Source organism: Nerophis lumbriciformis, linkage group LG28, assembly GCF_033978685.3.
Source record: "Nerophis lumbriciformis linkage group LG28, RoL_Nlum_v2.1, whole genome shotgun sequence".
Taxonomy (NCBI): Eukaryota; Metazoa; Chordata; class Actinopteri; order Syngnathiformes; family Syngnathidae; genus Nerophis; species Nerophis lumbriciformis.
The window spans coordinates 17161309-17180299 of record NC_084575.2 but is presented as its reverse complement, the minus strand read 5'-3'; the positions used below and the strand labels follow the sequence as shown (position 1 = coordinate 17180299).

Genomic DNA, 18991 nt, shown 5'->3' with positions numbered 1-18991 from the left:
TCATTTTAGATCGGGGGCCACATGGAGAAAAATCTACTCCCAAGCGGGCCGGACTGGTAAAATCACGGCACGATAACTTAAAAATAAAGACAACTTCAGATTGTTTTCTTTGTTTAAAATAGCACTGCGTAAATGCAACCAGTCAAACAATTCACACAGTCAACGCTCTACTTCTTAATTAACAACATTGTGCAGAAAAATAACTTAAAACAACACATCACTTGTACCCACAACATTATTGTGTTAACTTTTAAAGTATTTAGGAAACATAATTACAACAGAAGGTGAAGAAACAAAGAGCAGTGAAGAACTATTACCTTCCAACTCAAAAGTCCGAAGCAAAAGGAAGTAAACAACCGAAAAAACAGCAAAGACACTTCCCGCACCGGACATCCGGTTCTTCAAAAATAAAAGCGATACGTCAAAATAAAATATAACACCCTGTCTAGTTCATAATATAGCGCAACAACATCACACTATTACATTAGCACATTCTGAACATGTACAAATCATAATGTTTTTTTTTGTTTTTTTTTACAATTACCTGTTGCGGTTAATAGTATTATATCTTTATTTGTCGTTATTTAGATTTTCTGAATAAATGATGTGATAATAATGTTCATCAGTCAACTCATTGGTGTTAATTTTTCAATCTATTTAGATTAAAAAAAAAATATCAAAATCAAATTACAGGATCTTATTTATGTAGTTTTATCATTTTCCTCGACTGATGTACTAACATCATTTGGTTAATTTTGTACATATGTAGCATCATCTACAAAGATACAAAGAATTGCTATGATGACATCCAGTGGACACATTTAGAACAGCAGTTTATTTTATTAAAGAATTTCAGGTTAATTTTTCTACTTAGGAAACTCTTCCCGCGGGCCGGATAAAACCTGTTCCGGCCCTCGGCCCGTACGTTTGACGCCCCTGATCCCAAATAAAATCAGGTTTCAGGCAAACAGTATAAGACCTGCTTCACACAAATGGAAAAAAAAGTACATTTTCAGGGAGTCTGCAATTTTATCCATCAGGCACCACAAGTAACCAGTAGAGTAACGGCAAATCACCGAGATTTACTGCACCAGAAACCCGTAACATGACCCCTGGAACACACCTCCTAAAGGTTTTTTTTTTCTTTGTCATTGTCTGTTTGCTTTCTAGAGCTGTGTCTGCCTCACAGTCAGGAGATAATAAGCACTGACATTCCATTTTCTCACCTTTGCCCTGAGTTTTGGTTCTTGTGTTTCCCAGTCTCTCTCAGCCTGAGAACAGCATTGAAGTGCCAAATGACTGAAAAAAGAGAAAAATTGTAAACAGTATGAATTACTCCCTATACCTTCATTTGCATTCCAAAACTTTTCCCATAAGACTTAAAGCACAACTAACTAGAAGAGAACTCCATCAGGCCCTATTTTCCCAAAAGCAAAGAATCCTTTCAAACAGAGCTCTTCACCAGGGTACCACGACCCCTAGGAGGTACGCAGCGGTACTGCGGGAAGGGTCGTGAGATCTTTGGATGGCTAAACTTTTTTATAATAATTTTTATAGTCACCGTCCAGATTGTTTACCTTTTTAAATACACATTATCATTGCTCCAACACACTGAAGTGCAGTTTTAAAATGGAACTGAGATGGCCACCTTACCCACTGTACCTTGCAGGCTTCAAATAGAACTTGAATAAATATTATTATATTATTGTATTTACTGTTGGCATGTAAGATAGCTTGTGATTAGCGCTCCAGGTGGTAGCTAGCGATTGGCACACAAGTTATCCTATAGCAATTGGAGCGCTAGTTGTTGGCTAGCGATTAGCATCCCAGTTGTCAGCTATCGATTAGTTCGCCAGAGATCAGCTAGCAATGAGAGCGCCAGTTGTCAACTAGCAATTTCTTTGCCCGTTTGCAGCAATTTCCGCACCCTTTTTCAGCTTGCGATTACCGCGCCAGTTGTCGGCTAGCGATGATCACACTCGTTATTAGCTAGCAATCAGTGTCCCAGTTGTCAGCTAGCGATTACTATGCCAGTTGTCAGCTAGCAACAAGTGCCCCAGTCGTCAACTAACGATTAGCATGCCCTTTTACAGTTAGCGATTAATGTACCCGTTTCGGCTATCGATTAAAGTACCAGTTGTCAGCCAGCGATTAGTACACCAGTTTTCAGCTGGAAATTACCGCCCTAGTTGTAGGCTAACGATTAGCGCACCAGTTGTCAGCTAGCGATTAGCACACTGGTTAGATGGCGATTAGTGTCCCAGCTGTCAGCTAGCGATTACTATGCCAGTTGTCAGCTAGCAACAAGTGCCCCAGTCGTCAACAAACGATTAGCGTGCCCTTTTACAGTTAGCGATTAACGTACCCGTTTCGGCTATCGATTAAAGCACCAGTTGTCAGCCAGCGATTAGTGCACCAGTTTTCAGCTGGAGATTAGCGCCCTAATTGTAGGCTAACGATTATCGCACCAGTTGTCGGCTAGCAAATAGCACACTGGTTAGATGGCAATTAGTGTCCCAGTTGTCAGCTAGCGATTACTATGCCAGTTGTCAGCTAGCAACAAGTGCCCCAGCCGTCAACAAACGATTAGCATGCCTGTTTACAGCTAGCGATTAACGCACCCGTTTCGGCTAGCGATTAAAGCACCGGTTGTCAGCCAGCGATTACCGCGCCAGTTCTTACCTAGCGGTTAGTGCACCAGTTTTAAGCTGGCAATTAGCGCGCTAGTTGTCAGCTAGTGATCAACGTCCCAACTGTCAGCTAGTAATTAGCCCGCTAATTGTCAGCCAGCGGTAAGCGCTCCAGTTGTAAGCTCGCGATTAGCGTGCCAGTTATTAGGTCGTAATTAGCATACCAGTTGTCAGCTGGCGATCAGCGCAGCAGTTGTCAGCTGGCAATTAGCACACCAGTTTTCAGCCGGCGGTTCGCACGCTAGCTGTCAGCTAGTGACTAGTGTGACAGTCGTCTGCTAGTGATTAGCTCGCCAATTGTCAGCGGTAAGCGCTCTAGTTGTCAGCTTGTGATTAGCGCACCAGTTTTCAGCTATTAGCATACTTGTCAACCTTGAGACCTCCAATTTCGGGAGTTGAGGGGGGGGCGTGGTCCGGGGGCGTGGTTGGGGGCGTGGTTAAGAGGGGAGGAGTCAAGTATTTCATATATATATATATATATATATATATATATATATATATATATATATATATATATATATAAGAAATACTTGACTTTCAGTGAATTCTAGCTATATATATATATATATATATACATATATATATATATATATATAAATAAGATAAATACTTGAATTTCAGTGTATATATATATATATACACATACATATAAGATAAATACTTGAATTTCAGTGTTCATTTATTTACACATATACACACACATAACACTCATCTACTCATTGTTGAGTTAAGGGTTGAATTGTCCATCCTTGTTTTATTCTCTGTCACTATTTTTCTAACCATGCTGAACACCCTCTCTGATGATGCATTCTGCTTTGTCTCCTTGTTGTGTGCGCAGTTGTGCACTGCACTCTCTTAAAGCCGTAGATGTTATTGTCACATATGCATGTACAGTAGATGGCAGTATTGTCCTGTTTAAGAGTGTCACAACATTGCTGTTTACGGCAGACGAACTGCTTTAGGGTAGACGAAAACGTGACTGCTGTTGTTGTGTGTTGTTACCGCGCTGGGAGGACGTTAATGAAACTGTCTCACAATAAACCCACATAAGAAACCAAGAACTCGCCCTCGATCATTCTACAATTATAACGTGATTGGGCAGGCACGCTGTTTATATTGTGGGAAAGCGAACGTGAAAACAGGCTGTCGACACGTCACTCAGGTCCGCCTGAATTTCGGGAGATTTTCGGGAGAAAATTTGTCCCGGGAGGTTTTCGGGAGAGGCGCTGAATTTCGGGAGTCTCCCGGAAAATCCGGGAGGGTTGGCAAGTATGGCTATTAGCGCGCACCCTGTCAGCTAGCGATTGGTGCACTAGTTGACAGCGAGCTATTAGCGACACTATACAGTATAATTGTAATATCTTCGTAATGCACAATACCAAGGAACCTTCAGGGCCAGTTTACTTTAAAACACAATTTTATAAAAGATATATAATTTGGGGGTCCATGCTCAACCTATCCATCAGTCTGGGGGTCCGTAACCTGGACGACATTGAATAGCTTTAAAAAATACAGACGTGGACAATGACCACTCTAAAAATATAATCACTTGTTTCCATAAGATTTTGAGCTATGTTTGTGACTAACTAACTAACTAACGAACAGACAAACAAACCGATCCAATAACTTACTAGCGGAGGTAAATGATCTGCCAAAAACAGTACCACAAAACACATTTCATAGAAAATGAATGAACACATAAATGAACATTTAACCTCATTTTACCTTCATTGAGGACTTTCGTTGCTGGCACTCACAACTTTCTTTGGCCCTATTTCACCGATACATTTTTTATCAGAAATCGAAGTACCACTGGATTACTAACATACAATGGGAGCTTGTTCAATGTTTATTTTATTGATCGCCTACTGTTGTTTTATATTTTCACGGAAGATAAGATCATTTACCTTTTTGTAATTCTGGTTGGTTTGGGTGCTAAAATAAACACCGATTCGCATGACACAACCAATGGCATCAAACGCAAATATTTCCTTTGGCAGCACACGCTGGAGGAGGTTGGAGAGCAGTTGCACTAAACTAACACCTAAACTAAACTTGGCACAAATCGATCGAGAAGTCGATTTAGAAACTAAGTGGCAGTTCCAAGATCAACATTACTGCACTCAACACACAGTCTGACCTCATTCAGTAATCAGCAAGGCTAGTTTTGTTTTGTTTTTCCACATGTGGAGATGAAGATTTGTTTAGAAATCAGTAATAATGCTTGTATCCCTAATTCAGATATAAAACGTGGCGTGTTTTCGCCATATGTGACATTTTGCATAAATTACTGGTTGAAGTTGCTGAGAATGAAAAATGGAGTATGTATCAGGAAGTAGAATGACATGCACTCCTCCCAAAAACTTAGAAATAATGAATATAATTAGGTAGAAAATATGTTAATAACTTAGTTACTGGTTTTAGATGATCAGGAGAGGAAAAAGGGGCAGGTTTGTGTTGTTTATCTGTGAAGCGTAAACGGAAATGGGGGTGTGGCCAACTTCGTTTGGAATTCCCCTGCAGTCACCTGAGTCCACCCCCCTGCCTCCGACAGGTATTAAACCGTTCAGCGGGCTTAATATAGCAGCAGGTGGATCTTTGGCGAGCTGGCAGAGGTCACACAGGAAAAGAAGCAGACAAGAAGGTGTTCAATTGAAACACCGTGGTCATACTTCCTTTGACCTCTCGTTTGTTTGCTTCGTCTTGTGGCTCCAATCAGGTAAATAAATACCATTCTGCAAAGTGTGTGAAATGCATGCGTGTTGAAATTGTAACCATTTAATTGTTCAATTCCTCAGCTTTTCAATGGCCTCGCCGTGCCTCAGTACTGTGCTGACAAACGCTAACCTCGCCATGTACCAGACTGGCCTCCCTGATATGTTGATGACAGGCATCCATACCCAGCAGAACAGCAACCTGGGATACAACGCCAACGTTGGCGGTAAGAAAAACACTATCTGCACTCTTTATTAGTATGCATGTTTTGTGCCTGGAATCTGCAAGCTTAATTGTATCTTCCTAAGAACCTGTGTCCAACTGCAGTGTCATGTTATGACTAAATAAACAGAGCAAAAACAAATTTTAACTGCAGAGGGTGCTTGTTTTAGGAGGCTCACGTATTGTATTTTCAAGCGAGACCATTACCTCATGGAGCGACTCTTTGACCTTAATTAGACGCAGGTGGATAAATCATTAACAAGCAGGTCAACGATTAACTGAGTATAAGCATCGAGCGGCGCCACCTCATCGCTCAAACATTCTGGTCTTTGTTGTTCTGAGCTTGGAGAAAGAAGAGAAGCATAGACTTAAAATTATGCAAAACACAGAAAGAGGTTCTCAGCAGGATGATAATGACGACTAAAGGCATCAGATAAGAGATAATAATAAAGTTAAAGTAAAAAAAAAAAAAGTAGAAGTACCACTGATAGTCACACACACACTAAGTGCGGTGAAATTAACCTCTGCATTTGACCCATCCCCTTGTTCCACCCCCTGGGAGGTGAGGGGAGCTCAGGAATCATTTTGGTGATTAAGCCCCCAATTCCAACCCTTGATGCTGAGTGCCAAGCAGGCCCATTTTTATAGTCTTTGGTATGACTCGGCCGGGGTTTGAACTCACAACCTACCGATCTCAGGGCGGACACTTTAACCACGAGGCCACTGAGTAGGCTAGAAATGATAATATCATCATTCTCTCTTGATGCAGATCAGTGGTTTGGTCAGATGAACCCCCTCAATTGGACAGCAGACCACGTTATGGAGTGGATCAGCCACCATGTGGAACGCACCAAGTTTGATGCCAGTACCCTGAGTCTGGCCTTCTGTGCCATGGACGGCCACACCTTGTGCCAGATGAACCTGGAACAAATGATCGGTTTCTTCGGCCCTCAGCTTGGTCCCCAACTCCACCAAAACCTGCAAGAAGATAGAGCCAAATATGGTAAATCCACATCCATCCAATGTTGACAGGTGCAACTATATGAGTCCAGACTTTGAGTATATATATTCTTTTCTTAGAACTGCGGAGCCTTTCAGGACCTGAGCTGACCGAGACCTGCCAGCTCCTGAATAAGTACCTACACAACTTAAACAGCCCGGATAATGAAACCTTCCCTCTGCTGAGTACCATCAAAATGGGTCAAGGTACGGATTTTAGAGAGGATTCTAGCATCATCCGAACACAATCTGGGATGTTTTAACTCTAAACTTCTTACCACCACAGGTGAGGACTGTGTCATCAAGCAAGAATTTGACTACGGGGATAACCATGACCTGTTCAGCTTTACAATGGGGACCATGACCCCGCTAGGAGACGAGTACCTGTCTGACAATCAGTCCGAAAGCGAGTGCAGCTTCTCGTCCAATAGTCAGTATTTCATCATCTTGTCCTTCATTTATTTTTTTTAAGAATGTATACAAACTGACTCTTTTTGTCTCATCAGGCAACCTGTTTGTCTTTTCCAACCTGGGCTCACCAGAGTCTGGCAGTGGAGAATCAGACCCGGAGTTCTCGTACCCCGTGATATCAAGTGAGTAGGAAAACGATTTTTCTTGCTTGTGTCGGTCGATTTTGGCAAACACCTGATCGTCACATGACGCGTTGACAGAGTCGCTGATCAAAAAGGAGAAAATCGAGGTGAAGCGACCACGTGGCCGACCCCCGAAAGCGAACAGGGAATACGGCTGCAACCTTTACGACCCTTCAAAGAAGAACAAACACAGTAAGAAATAGCACTGAGCTAATTTAACTTCACCTTGCAGCGAATTTGACTTGCGGAGCTAAACGCGATATCTTGGCTCTTGTCCACAGCGCCTCGTAGCACTCATCTTTGGGAGTTCATCAGGGACATTCTCATCCACCCGGAAAAGAACCAAGGCCTGATGAAGTGGGAAGATCGCCGTGAAGGCGTGTTTAAGTTCCTGAAGTCCGAGGCCGTGGCTCAGATGTGGGGCCAGAAGAAGAAGAACAGCAGCATGACCTATGAGAAACTCAGTCGTGCTATGAGGTGAGACGATCCATCAACTGGTCCGCATTTACTAATTCTGTTAGAACATTGGTCAAGAGACAAAGGTAAAAATCTTGATGATAAAGACTAGAACTCTAGACTTATTAGGAATCAAGAGGTGCTGCTTGATCCTGTTCATCCTCCCCATGAGCTGACTGATTTCCCCCGGCCACAGGTACTACTACAAACGAGAAATCCTTGAGAGGGTGGATGGACGGCGGCTTGTGTACAAATTCGGAAAAAACTCCACCGGCTGGAAAGTGGAAGAGATTGGAATGAGCATGTGAAAGTTCTCTGGACACGTCCGTTGGAATCAAAAGGCCAATCAGTGCAGGAGTTTGGGAACTTGTATTACTCGTTTGTCCTGTCAAGGGGAAAAAAATCAACATGTTAAGACACTAACTTCCTATTTAAAGGAAGGTGTTGCAGAAAATGTAAGCCAGTTTTTGGCTCTCGTAGGTTTTATGAACCATTTTGTTTTACGTGATTGGCACTACCGATGTGTGTGCTGTAACTAGATTGGATTGTTGTTGCTTTCTTGTTTTGTTCTCTTGCATCATAGGAGCATCTCAGTAGATTCCAATACATAAAAATCAATATTTCATTCACAAAACTTTTTTTTTCAATACTGAGGGGGGCTTGGCATTTTAAATGTTAACAGTATTGGAAAATCGATTCACATGCGAACCACAATTCATATTTAGATTGTGAATTGATTCATCATTTTTAAGAATCAATTTTTTAAAGGAATTTTTTCAGCCCATCTCCATGCTTACTTGCTGCACGTATCATTTATACCAAATGATACAATGCAATAATCGAATCGTCAACCCCAAGAATCTGAATCGAATCGTGAGTTGTTGTAAGATTCACATATACCTAATATTCACATTATATGAGATACCGAATGTGAGGGGTTTGGCTACACTCAGCAATATCAAAAAAATATATTCTTGATTCTTGAATAAGCCAAATAATGTTTTTCCCCAACTGCGATTCACCTGTATATATTTTTTTTCAGTATTTAGAATTATTCAGCGTACATTTTATTTCTGCTCCATGGTACACTCCATGCAAAGAACAGAAGACAGCAAGGACATCATTTGAAATGAATAATATTGCACCAATGTGCTCTACGTCTTTTAGTATCACTTATTATAAAGTGCATTACACAATGTTTGGAGGGGAACGAAGTGGTAATTTTATCACACTATTAATATATTTATATGTACCGGTATGTATATATATATAATAATCTATAGATATGCATGTATATGAACGCCTCTTCTTGACATCTTGATGTATGAATTGTTATATTTTTTCATTTTTATACAGTACAGCATATGTAAATAAACTGAAATGTAATAACATGCTTTGTTTGTGGACTGATTTCTACCCCTGCCTTGGCTATAGTATTACAATTTTACATCTTTAAATCCATCGGGGTGGAAATTATGTTGGTGTTGAAATACTTCTGGACATGACTCATTGCAAAGGAACACAACATGATTAGAGCAAAGATCACTTTGCATAATACTGACTAGTAAAATGTGTCACATTTAATAGTAAAAACATTACTTTCTTTGTGAAATCGTAATATCATACAAGCTTGAGGATAGGTCTAGTGCGGGGGTCAGCAACCCGCGGCTGCGGCTCTTTAGCGCCGCCCTAGTGGCTCCCTGAAACTTTTTCAACGATGTGTGAAAATGGAAAAAGATGAAAAAAAATTAAAATGTTGTTTTACAATGATTTCTGTAGGAGGACAAACATTACACAAACATTCCTAATTGTTAGAAATCCCACTGTTTATATTAAGCATGCTTCACTGATGAGAGTATTTGGCAAGCAGCGTTTTGTCCTACTAATTTCAGCGACCCTTGAACTCACCGTAGTTTGTTTACATGCACAACTTTCTCCGATGCTGCCACAGAAAGACGTGTTTTATGCCACTCCTTCTTTGTCTCATTTTGTCCACCAAACCTTTTATACTGTGCGTTAAATCACAAAGGTGAGCTTTGTTGATGTTATTGACTTGTTGGGGTGCTAATCAGGCATATTTGGTCAGTGCATGACAGCAAGCTAATCGATGCTAACATGCTATTTAGGCTAGCTGTATGTACATATTGCATCATTATGCCTCGTTTGTAGGTATATTAGAGCACATTTGATTTCCTTAATGTCCTCTGTGTATTTAATTTACATTTGCATGTCTCCTGACACATTATCTGCATGTAATATTGGCTGCATTTGTCATAGTTGTTTGTGTGCCATGTTGTTCCAGACCACAGCAAACATTACCCAGCTTGCAAAGATTGTAATAAATCCATTAGAAGAAGACGGCTTTTAACTTGGACACACCTTTGGCCATTCTGAGACAGTAATTTCCAGGAGTTATCTCATCCTGTGAGAAGCCTCCATTTTACTAATGATTTCCAATGTTTTGTAGAATAAAAATTTAAATACAACATTTCTGTCAATGAAGAATTGCATCAGCCTTTGATAGTAGGCTAATATAGCTAATATAGACACTTACATCAGGTATTGCCTTTATTATAACACTTATATAAGGCTTTTAATTTTTTGCGGCTCCAGACAGATTTTTATTTTTTATTTTTGGTCCAATATGGCTCTTTCAACATTTTGGGTAGCCAACCCCTGGTCTAGTGCATGCTTTGTTTGGCAACTAAGTAATTTGTTTGAGGTGTATTTGGTAATACTTAAACCTGGAAGACCACTGGGGGTGAAATTCCTAAACCATACGTTTATAATGAAGCAATCACCTATAAATTGGGTCTTTTTTTTTTTTTTTTTACATACTGCGTGAAAAAAAATATCTGTAAACTGGCAGCTCAGGCATCAGAATTTTAGTTTTACACCACATTACTGTAATTAGAAAAATGGTACCACTGTTATTTTATGGTAAATTTCTGGCAACAGAGCAGCCAGTTTTTTTTACCGTAAAATCAATTGTTGTTTTAACAGTGTAGTACTCTAAATGGAAAACCGGTACCAAAGTTTTTTTTACAGTAAAATTTTGGCGACTGAGCGGACAGTTTTTTGTCTCTAAAATCTATAGTTGTTGTTTTTGCGGTATACAACTGAATTTGTTTTTGTTTATTTGAAGAACAATGTGCAGTTACATTACAAAGATAGCTGCATCAGATTTAGCACCATGCTAATTTCCACCTGTAGTCCTTTTAGGGCGCATTTAACATCCACAATTAAAATTACACACAGGATTAAAAATCCATAACAAAATTGAAATTACATAATGAAAAGCAATTTAAAATACAAGTGCAATACATAGAGAAAGTGCGAGTTACTACGGAGCCCCTAAAGCATGGGTGTCAAACTCTGGCCCGCGGGCCAAAATTGGCTCGCCGTGTAATTTCATTTGGCCCTTGAGGCAATATCAAATTAACACCAGAGCTGGTCCGCCGATTATATACAGCGGCGGTGCCACGGTAACACCGCATTCACCGCTAATTCTTATACTTGCCAACCCTCCCGGGAGTACCCCAAATTTCAGTGCCCCTCCCGAAAATCTGCCCCGAGCTGTCGTCCCGTCCGCTATTCATCCAGTCCAATGACGTGCTGGCCCAGTCACATACTATGTGCAGCTTCTGCACGCACCAACATGAGTTAATGCAACGCATACTTGATCAACAGCCATACAGGTCACACTAAGGGTGGCCGTATAAACAACTTTAACACTGTTACAAATATGCGCCACACTGTGAACCCACACCAAACAAGAATGACAAATCAAATCAAATCAAATCAAATCAACTTTATTTATAAAGCACATTTAAAATTTACCACAGGGGTAGCCAAAGTGCTGTACAATGGGCAGGTTAAAAGATAAAACGAGTACCGAGCAAACACAACACAACACAAACAGAACACGATAAAAAATAAATAAATAAAATAGAATAAATAAAAACATAAAAAAATAAAAACAGGTTCACAGCAGGTGTATTATGGGGCGCCATTGCAGGATGGATATCACTCAGTGTTAAAAGCCATGGAATAAAAGTATGTCACATTTCGGGAGAACATCCACAGCGTAACACAACATAAACACAACAGAACAAATACCCAGAACCCTTTGCAGCACTAACTCTTCCGGGATGCTACAAGGTGTGTGTGTGTGTGTGTGTGTGGGAGGGGGAGGGAAGGGGTATATTTTGTAGTGTCCTGGAAGAGTTAGTGCTGCAAAGGGTTCTGGGTATTTGTTCTGTTGTGTTTATGTTGTGTTACGGTGCGGATGTTCTCCCGAAAGCTAAGTACACTGTATTAATGTGTGTATACAAGTATGTTACAATGGTGGTATCGCCAAGGCTTTTTATCGAGGATTTTCAGTGCTTGATTGTGCTATGATCTGAGAGAATTTTAAACAGTTTGTTTGGCTGGAGACCATGATGACATTCATTACAAGATATGTGTTATGATCGTAGCATTGAAAAACGATTCAGCTGATTACAACGATAAGAAGCTCCTGATGTGCTGGAAGTGGGCGATCTTAGGTCTCAGAACATGACATACTTTTTTGACATTCTTTTTAAAATTCAGTGTATGATCCAGTATCATGTCTAGGTATTTAACTTCCTCAGCATTACTGATCATGTACCTATTCACATAGATGTTTGGAAGAACACTTTGATTTTGTTTGTTTGAAAAATACAATGTGACAGTCTTATCTGTGTTCTGCATAAGGCAGGACTCGTTCAGCCACTCTGTTGCTTTGGTCATTGTCTCGGGTGGCTTGGCTGCAACCAGATTTGCATCGGAACCGTGAGTAAAGAAAACTGTGTATGATCTCCACATCCTCACAGATGGAAGGTATAGGTCATTAATGTACAAACTGAAGAGCAGTGGCCCCAGCATAGACCCTTGAGGTACCCCTGTGGTACAGGATCAAGTCCCCATGAGTCTTTAGCTTTTGAGTTTAAGAGTGAGGAGATCATTTATTGACCTTGCCTTCAGAGTGGGTTGTAGTCCCCTTGTGAGACCACAGGCCATAGTCCCAGCAGAGTCAGCAGAAGATGTTGATGCAGTGTTCCAGGGTTTACTCAGTGCCAAGATTGAGGTTACTAAGGAGTTGTGGAACAAGTTAGCAACCAATAGGCTATCCTTTACAGGTGCTTGTGTATTAGGTGTGAGAGTTCAGGAGTTTATGTCAAGTTCAAAGGGTCAATTTCTAGTCCGCTCTCTCCCAGATAGATTGTCAATACACTTCCATGTCATCTTACTATTCCCTTTAGCCTGTTTTAATATTTCTAAGAAAATGTCTGCTTTTGCTTTTCTGAGCTGTTTTGTAACTTTGTTTCTAAGGCTTTTGATGAACAAGCAACCTTGACTTGAGATTTTTTTTTTAGGGCATAAAGCCATAACCTCTCACTAAGCCACGGTAAGGCTATTTTACTTTTATATTTTTGTGGTTTTGTTTTGGTGAATTTAGACAGGATCCGAGTGACTGCATTTTTAAGAGCACTACAACCCTGCTCACAGTCCTAGCCACAAACTAGATTATTATTTACAGTCGTTTTTATTTCAGTGTCCAAAAGCTCCATGTCACGCCTCGGGATAAATGATATGTAGACTTTTTCTCTACCTTGGTTTCTATAACGCGTCTTAGAGAGTTTCCTTGAGACCAGTGTTAGATTCTGGTCAGATAAACCGGTCATTAAATTACACGTTTTGTTAACACGATCTGATTTATTTACAGTCTAGCAGGGTTTTAGAAGAGCTAGTTATTCTGGTGGGATTCTTTATCATTTGGGTTAGGTTAAACTGTTTGGCTAAATGTTTAGCTTGTTGGAACATGCTTTATCCAACCAATTTAGTTGCTCAAAAAGGTTCATTATATCTTCTTATTCATATACTTTTTCAAATGTTCTTGTAATCAGACCATATTTTTGGTATATTAGATGGAATTTACACCCAATATAGGTTAAAATCACCCATCAAAAAATGTATTTGTTACTGCAGGCTTCAAGTACATCTTTTAACATGTCATACAATACATCCTTCTCATTAGGTGGCCTATATAAAAACGACAACATTAAAATAAATTTCAGGAGAAATTGTTACTCCTACACATTCCAAGCTATTCTGGGGAAGATGGATTTGCTTGCATTGGATTTTCTTTATAACATATAACACACCACCTCCTTTAGTCTTAAGCCAGTCTTTTCTAAAGATATTGTAGTTCTGAATGTTTCTGAGAGTCCTAAATAAAAAATAATCAAGAATCGTGCAATAGTTTTTCCAGTTGTTTTGTTTTAGAGGGAAGGCTTCTGATATTGATGTGTCCACCAAACTCCCCTTTGGTTTAGCTATGCCCTGGCTCGCTGCTTGTGGTTGTAGCTCCGTGGATAGCCCATGACCCGTTGCTGGTGGTTGTTGCACCAGTAAATGCAGCCCGTTTTTTTATTTTTAATGTTTTTTTTATATTTACAATGTACAATTTAATGGATAACTTGCTTTGAAATCATAAGTCACTCAGATATTTGTTTTTATTTTAACAAAAAACGTGTAGTGTATTATAATATAATATTTGTTAAATTATTAGGAAACATGTAACTACCGTATTTTTCGGACTATAAGTCGCAGTTTTTTTCATAGTTTGGCCGGGCTCCAGTGCGACTTATAAATGTTTTTTTCCTTCGTTATTATGCATTTTCGGCAGGTGCGACTTATACTCCGAAAAATACGGTAATAGTTTATTATTATTACAGATAACAGATAACTACTTTCAACCTAAATCACCACCAATCTAACTTACATTACATTATCAACATGAACATTATTTTTACCGAATAATACATTAGTCAAGCAGATATTCTATATGATAAATCAATATTAGTTTCATTTTTAGATAATATTGAATAAAATATACTAACTTGCATGCAGTACATGTTTTTTATATTTGTCAAAACTGAAAGAAAAAATACTTTTAGTAAGCAAAGATAAAGTACTTTATTGACGTATATTATTTCGAGGCTTTCGCGGGCCACTTTCAGTGAGGGGTCGGGCCAGATCTGGACCCCAGGCTTTGAGTTTGACACTATGGCGGGGGTCAGCAACCCGCGGCTCTTTAGTGCCTCCCAGGAGCATGTTTGGGAGTAGATTTTTCCTCATGTGGCCCCCGGTCTAAAATGAGTTTGACACCCCTGTCCTAGAAGCACAATTGCATTGAATAACTCCAATCTATATGATATGAGTTGGGAAATTGTGTTAGATGTAAATATAAACGGAATACAACGATTTGCAAATCCTTTTCAACCCATATTCGATTGAATGCACTACAAACACAAGATATTTGATGTTCAAACTCATAAACTTTATTTTTTATTTTTTTGCAAATAATAATTAACTTAGAATTTCATGGCTGCAACACGTGCCAAAGTAGTTGGGAAAGGGCATGTTCACCACTGTGTTACATCACCTTTTCTTTTAACAACACTCAATAAACGATTGGGAACTGAGGAAACTAATTGTTGAAGCTTTGAAAGTGGAATTCTTTCCCATTCTTATTTTATGTAGAGCTTCAGTCGTTCAACAGTCCGGGGTCTCCGCTGTCGAATTTTACGCTTCATAATGCGCCACACATTTTCGATGGGAGACAGGTCTGGACTGCAGGCGGGGCCAGGAAAGTACCTGCACTCTTTTTTTACGAAGCCACGCTGTTGTAACATGTGCTGAATGTGGCTTGGCATTGTCTTCCTGAAATAAGCAGGGGCGTCCATGAAAAAGACGGCGCTTAGATGGCAGCATATGTTGTTCCAAAACCTGTATGTACCTTTCAGTATTAATGGTGCCTTCACAGATGTGTAAGTTACCCATGCCTTGGGCACTAATGCACCCCCATACCATCACAGATGCTGGCTTTTGAACTTTGCGTCGATAACAGTCTGGATGGTTCGCTTCCCCTTTGGTCCGGATGACACGATGTCGAATATTTCCAAAAACAATTTGAAATGGGGACCCGTCAGACCACAGAACACTTTTCCACTTTGCATCAGTCCATCTTAGATGATCTCGGGCCCAGCGTTTCTGGATGTTGATGATAAATGGCTTTCGCTTTGCATAGTAGAGCTTAAAATTGCACTTACAGATGTAGCGACAAACTGTATTTAGTGACAGTGGTTTTCTGAAGTGTTCCTGAGCCAATGTGGTGATATCCTTTAGAGATTGATGTCGGTTTTTGATACAGTGCCGTCTTAGGGATCGAAGGTCACGGTCATTCAATGTTGGTTTCCGGCCATGCTGCTTACGTGGAGTGATTTCTCCAGATTCGCTGAACCCTTTGATGATATTATGGACCGTAGATGTTGAAATCCTTAAATTCCTTGCAATTGCACTTTGAGAAACGTTGTTCTTAAACTGTTTGACTATTTGCTCACACAGTTGTGAACAAAGGGGTGTACCTCGCCCCATCCTTTTTTGTGAAAGACTGAGCATTTTTCGGGAAGCTGTTTTTATACCCAATCATGGCACCCACCTGTTCCCAATTAGCCTGCACACCTGTGGGATGTTCCAAATAAGTGTTTGACGAGCATTCCTCAACTTTATCAGTATTTATTGCCACCTTTCCCAACTTCTTTGTCACGTGTTGCTTGCATCAAATTCTAAAGTTAATGATTATTTGCAAAAAAAAAAAAAAAGTTTATCAGTTTGAACATCAAATATGTTGTCTTTGTAGCATATTCAACTGAATATGGGTTGAAAATGATTTGCAAATCATTGTTGTATTCCGTGTATATTTACAAACGTACACCGTATTCAAATTTGACATGGGAATATAGTCCTTTTTGGATTTTTGTGGCTGTTTCACACAAAAAAAGGTTTCCACCGGGTTTCGCTAAGAAAATGAAGTTCCCGTAGATCAGGGGTCGGCAACCCGCGGCTCTAGAGCCGCATGCGGCTCTTTAGCGCCGCCCTAGTGGCTCTCTGGAGCTTTTTCAGAAATGTATGAAAAATGGAAAAAGATGAGGGGAAAACAATCTATTTTTTTTTTTAATATGGTTTCTGTAGGAGGACAAACATGACACAAACCTCCCTAATTGTTATAAAGCACACTGTTTATATTAAACATGCTTCACTGAGCGCCGTTTTGTCCTACTAATTTTGGCGGTCCTTGAACTCACCAGTTTGTTTACATGTATAACTTTCTCCGACTTTCGAGGACGTGTTTTATGCCACTTCTTTTTCTGTCTCATTTTGTCCACCAAACTTTTAAGGTTGTGCATGAAAGGTGAGTTTTGTTGATGTTATTGACTTGTTGGAGGCTAATCAGACATATTTGGTCACTGCATGACTGCAAGCTAATCGATGCTAACATGCTATTTAGGCTAGCTATATGTACATATTGCATCATAATGCCTCATTTGTAGCTATATTTGAGGTCATTTAGTTTCCTTTAAGTCCTCTTAATTCAATGTATATCTCATGACACACTATCTGTATGTAATATGGCTTTTAATTTTTTGCGGCTCCAGACAGATTTTTTTTTGTATTTTTGGTCCAATATGGCTCTTTCAACATTTTGGGTTGCCGACCCCTGCCGTAGATGAAAAAAAGATACTGGTCTTAACCTCCAATAATGCCGTAGTTGTTGTTTTTGAAAGGTAGAGGAATCTGCGTTGTCCCAGCCTAACTAGCACGTTTGCATGATTATTGTTTTCCAGACTGTGAAGCATTCTAATGCTGTTGACTGCATGGCGTCTTCAGACAAAAGACTCGCATATGTTAGGTGAGTTGCTTTCTATTAATAGATACAGTGTGCATAATTGGCAGCTCTACTGTAACTCACGTTGACACTTTAGACTCAAGCAAGCTCGTTTATTGTTATTATGTCATAAAACTGTTTAGATATTGATTATAGCTGTTCATGATTTGTAATACGTTGGCTGCCCTTTATCAATTAAAAACCAAGTTGAAGGCCAACAATCTCCTCAATGCAACTTGCTGACAATGTGCAGAGTGCAGCCTGCTGAGAAGACACCATCTTTGATGCAGTAAACTCTGTCTTTACTGCCAAGATGATGGCTTTCAATGTTGAAATAATCTTGTCCTATGTAACATATGTAGTGTCTTATGCTAACATTCTAACATCTTCACCATCTTTGGCACACTTCAAGCATTTCCAAGAATGTATGCTGAATTGAAGAGACTGACTCGAAAAATGTATGAATTTCTTACACAGACCTGTTATTACATATGTTGGCCAGAGGGGGTAGCACTTCACATTCTTCCACACACTTGTTATTTCATATGTTGACCAGAGGGGGAGCACTTTTAAAACCGACACAGTCAATTTGAAAATTCCCTCCTTTTTGGGACCACACTAATTTTGATAGATTTCACCACCAGGGGTGAAAATGAGATCTCTATTTTTTGTTTTTTGTAATGTGCTTAAGGCCGATGACAAACGAGTCACGGACCACAGATGGCCCCTGTACCGCACTTTGGACAACCCAGCTATAGAAGCTAACTGTTAATGGCCACTATAGTCTTAGTACCGTAGGGTATTTGTTCATCCTGTGGTCACATATGGGACACAGGTTGTCTTGCGTCAGCACCGGAAGTCATAAAATCAGCTGTTCACCTGGCGTTTTTTTTTTTCGAGGATGAAAAAGGAAGTCCTTCTTTAGCTTCCGTCTTGTTTTATCATATATTGCTGCCTTTGCACCTGTCAATATTTTCTTTTGTATGCACATTAAATCAACAAAAAGTCCTGACTTTGGAGCAATGTTCACTGACTCTTGTATTTGGCTCTCTATTACAGTGTTTTTCAACCACTGTGCCGCGGCACACTAGTGTGCCGTGAGATACAGTCTGGTGTGCCGTGGGAGATTATCTAATTTCACTTATTGGGTTAAAACATTTTTTTGCAAACCAGTAATTATAGTCTGCAAATGATGTGTTGTTGTTGAGTGTCGGTGCTGTCTAGAGCTCGGCAGAGTAATTGTGTAATACTCTTCCATATCAGTAGGTGGCAGTCGGTCGCTAATTGCTTTGTAGATGTCGGAAACAGCGGTAAGCAGTGTGCAGGTAAAAAGGTGTCTAATGCTTAAACCAAAAATAAACAAAAGGTGAGTGCCCCTAAGAAATGCATTGAAGCTTAGGGAAGGCTATGCAGGACGAAACTAAAACTGAACTGGCTACAAAGTAAACAAAAACAGAATGCTGGACGACAGCAAAGACTTACTGTGGAGCAAAGACGGCGTCTACAATGTACATCCGAACATGACATGACAATCAACAATGTTTCCACAAAGAAGGATAAAA

The 18991-nt window shown here is 39.9% G+C and overlaps 1 protein-coding gene across 1 annotated transcript; it reads left to right on the top strand.

The window, feature by feature from the left end:
* Window positions 1-5282: 5282 nt before the first annotated feature.
* Window positions 5283-9043, top strand: elf3 (E74-like factor 3 (ets domain transcription factor, epithelial-specific)). The gene is made up of 9 exons (XM_061923443.2): window positions 5283-5409; window positions 5489-5631; window positions 6397-6630; window positions 6708-6833; window positions 6913-7056; window positions 7133-7219; window positions 7298-7411; window positions 7501-7696; window positions 7872-9043. The coding sequence occupies exons 2-9, from the start codon at window positions 5496-5498 to the stop codon at window positions 7981-7983; spliced, it is 1149 nt and encodes a 382-aa protein (XP_061779427.1). The 5' UTR covers window positions 5283-5409; window positions 5489-5495; the 3' UTR covers window positions 7984-9043.
* Window positions 9044-18991: the final 9948 nt, after the last annotated feature.

What these genes read in the sequence shown, in the direction of transcription:
- elf3 (XM_061923443.2), top strand. Translation starts at nt 5,496, where the DNA reads ATGGCCTCGCCGTGCCTCAGTACTGTGCTGACAAACGCTAACCTCGCC. An exon ending in GTGCAGCTTCTCGTCCAATA is followed by an intron (nt 7,057 to 7,132) that starts GTCAGTATTTCA and finishes TTGTCTCATCAG; the next exon opens with GCAACCTGTTTGTCTTTTCC. An exon ending in TTCAAAGAAGAACAAACACA is followed by an intron (nt 7,412 to 7,500) that starts GTAAGAAATAGC and finishes TCTTGTCCACAG; the next exon opens with CGCCTCGTAGCACTCATCTT.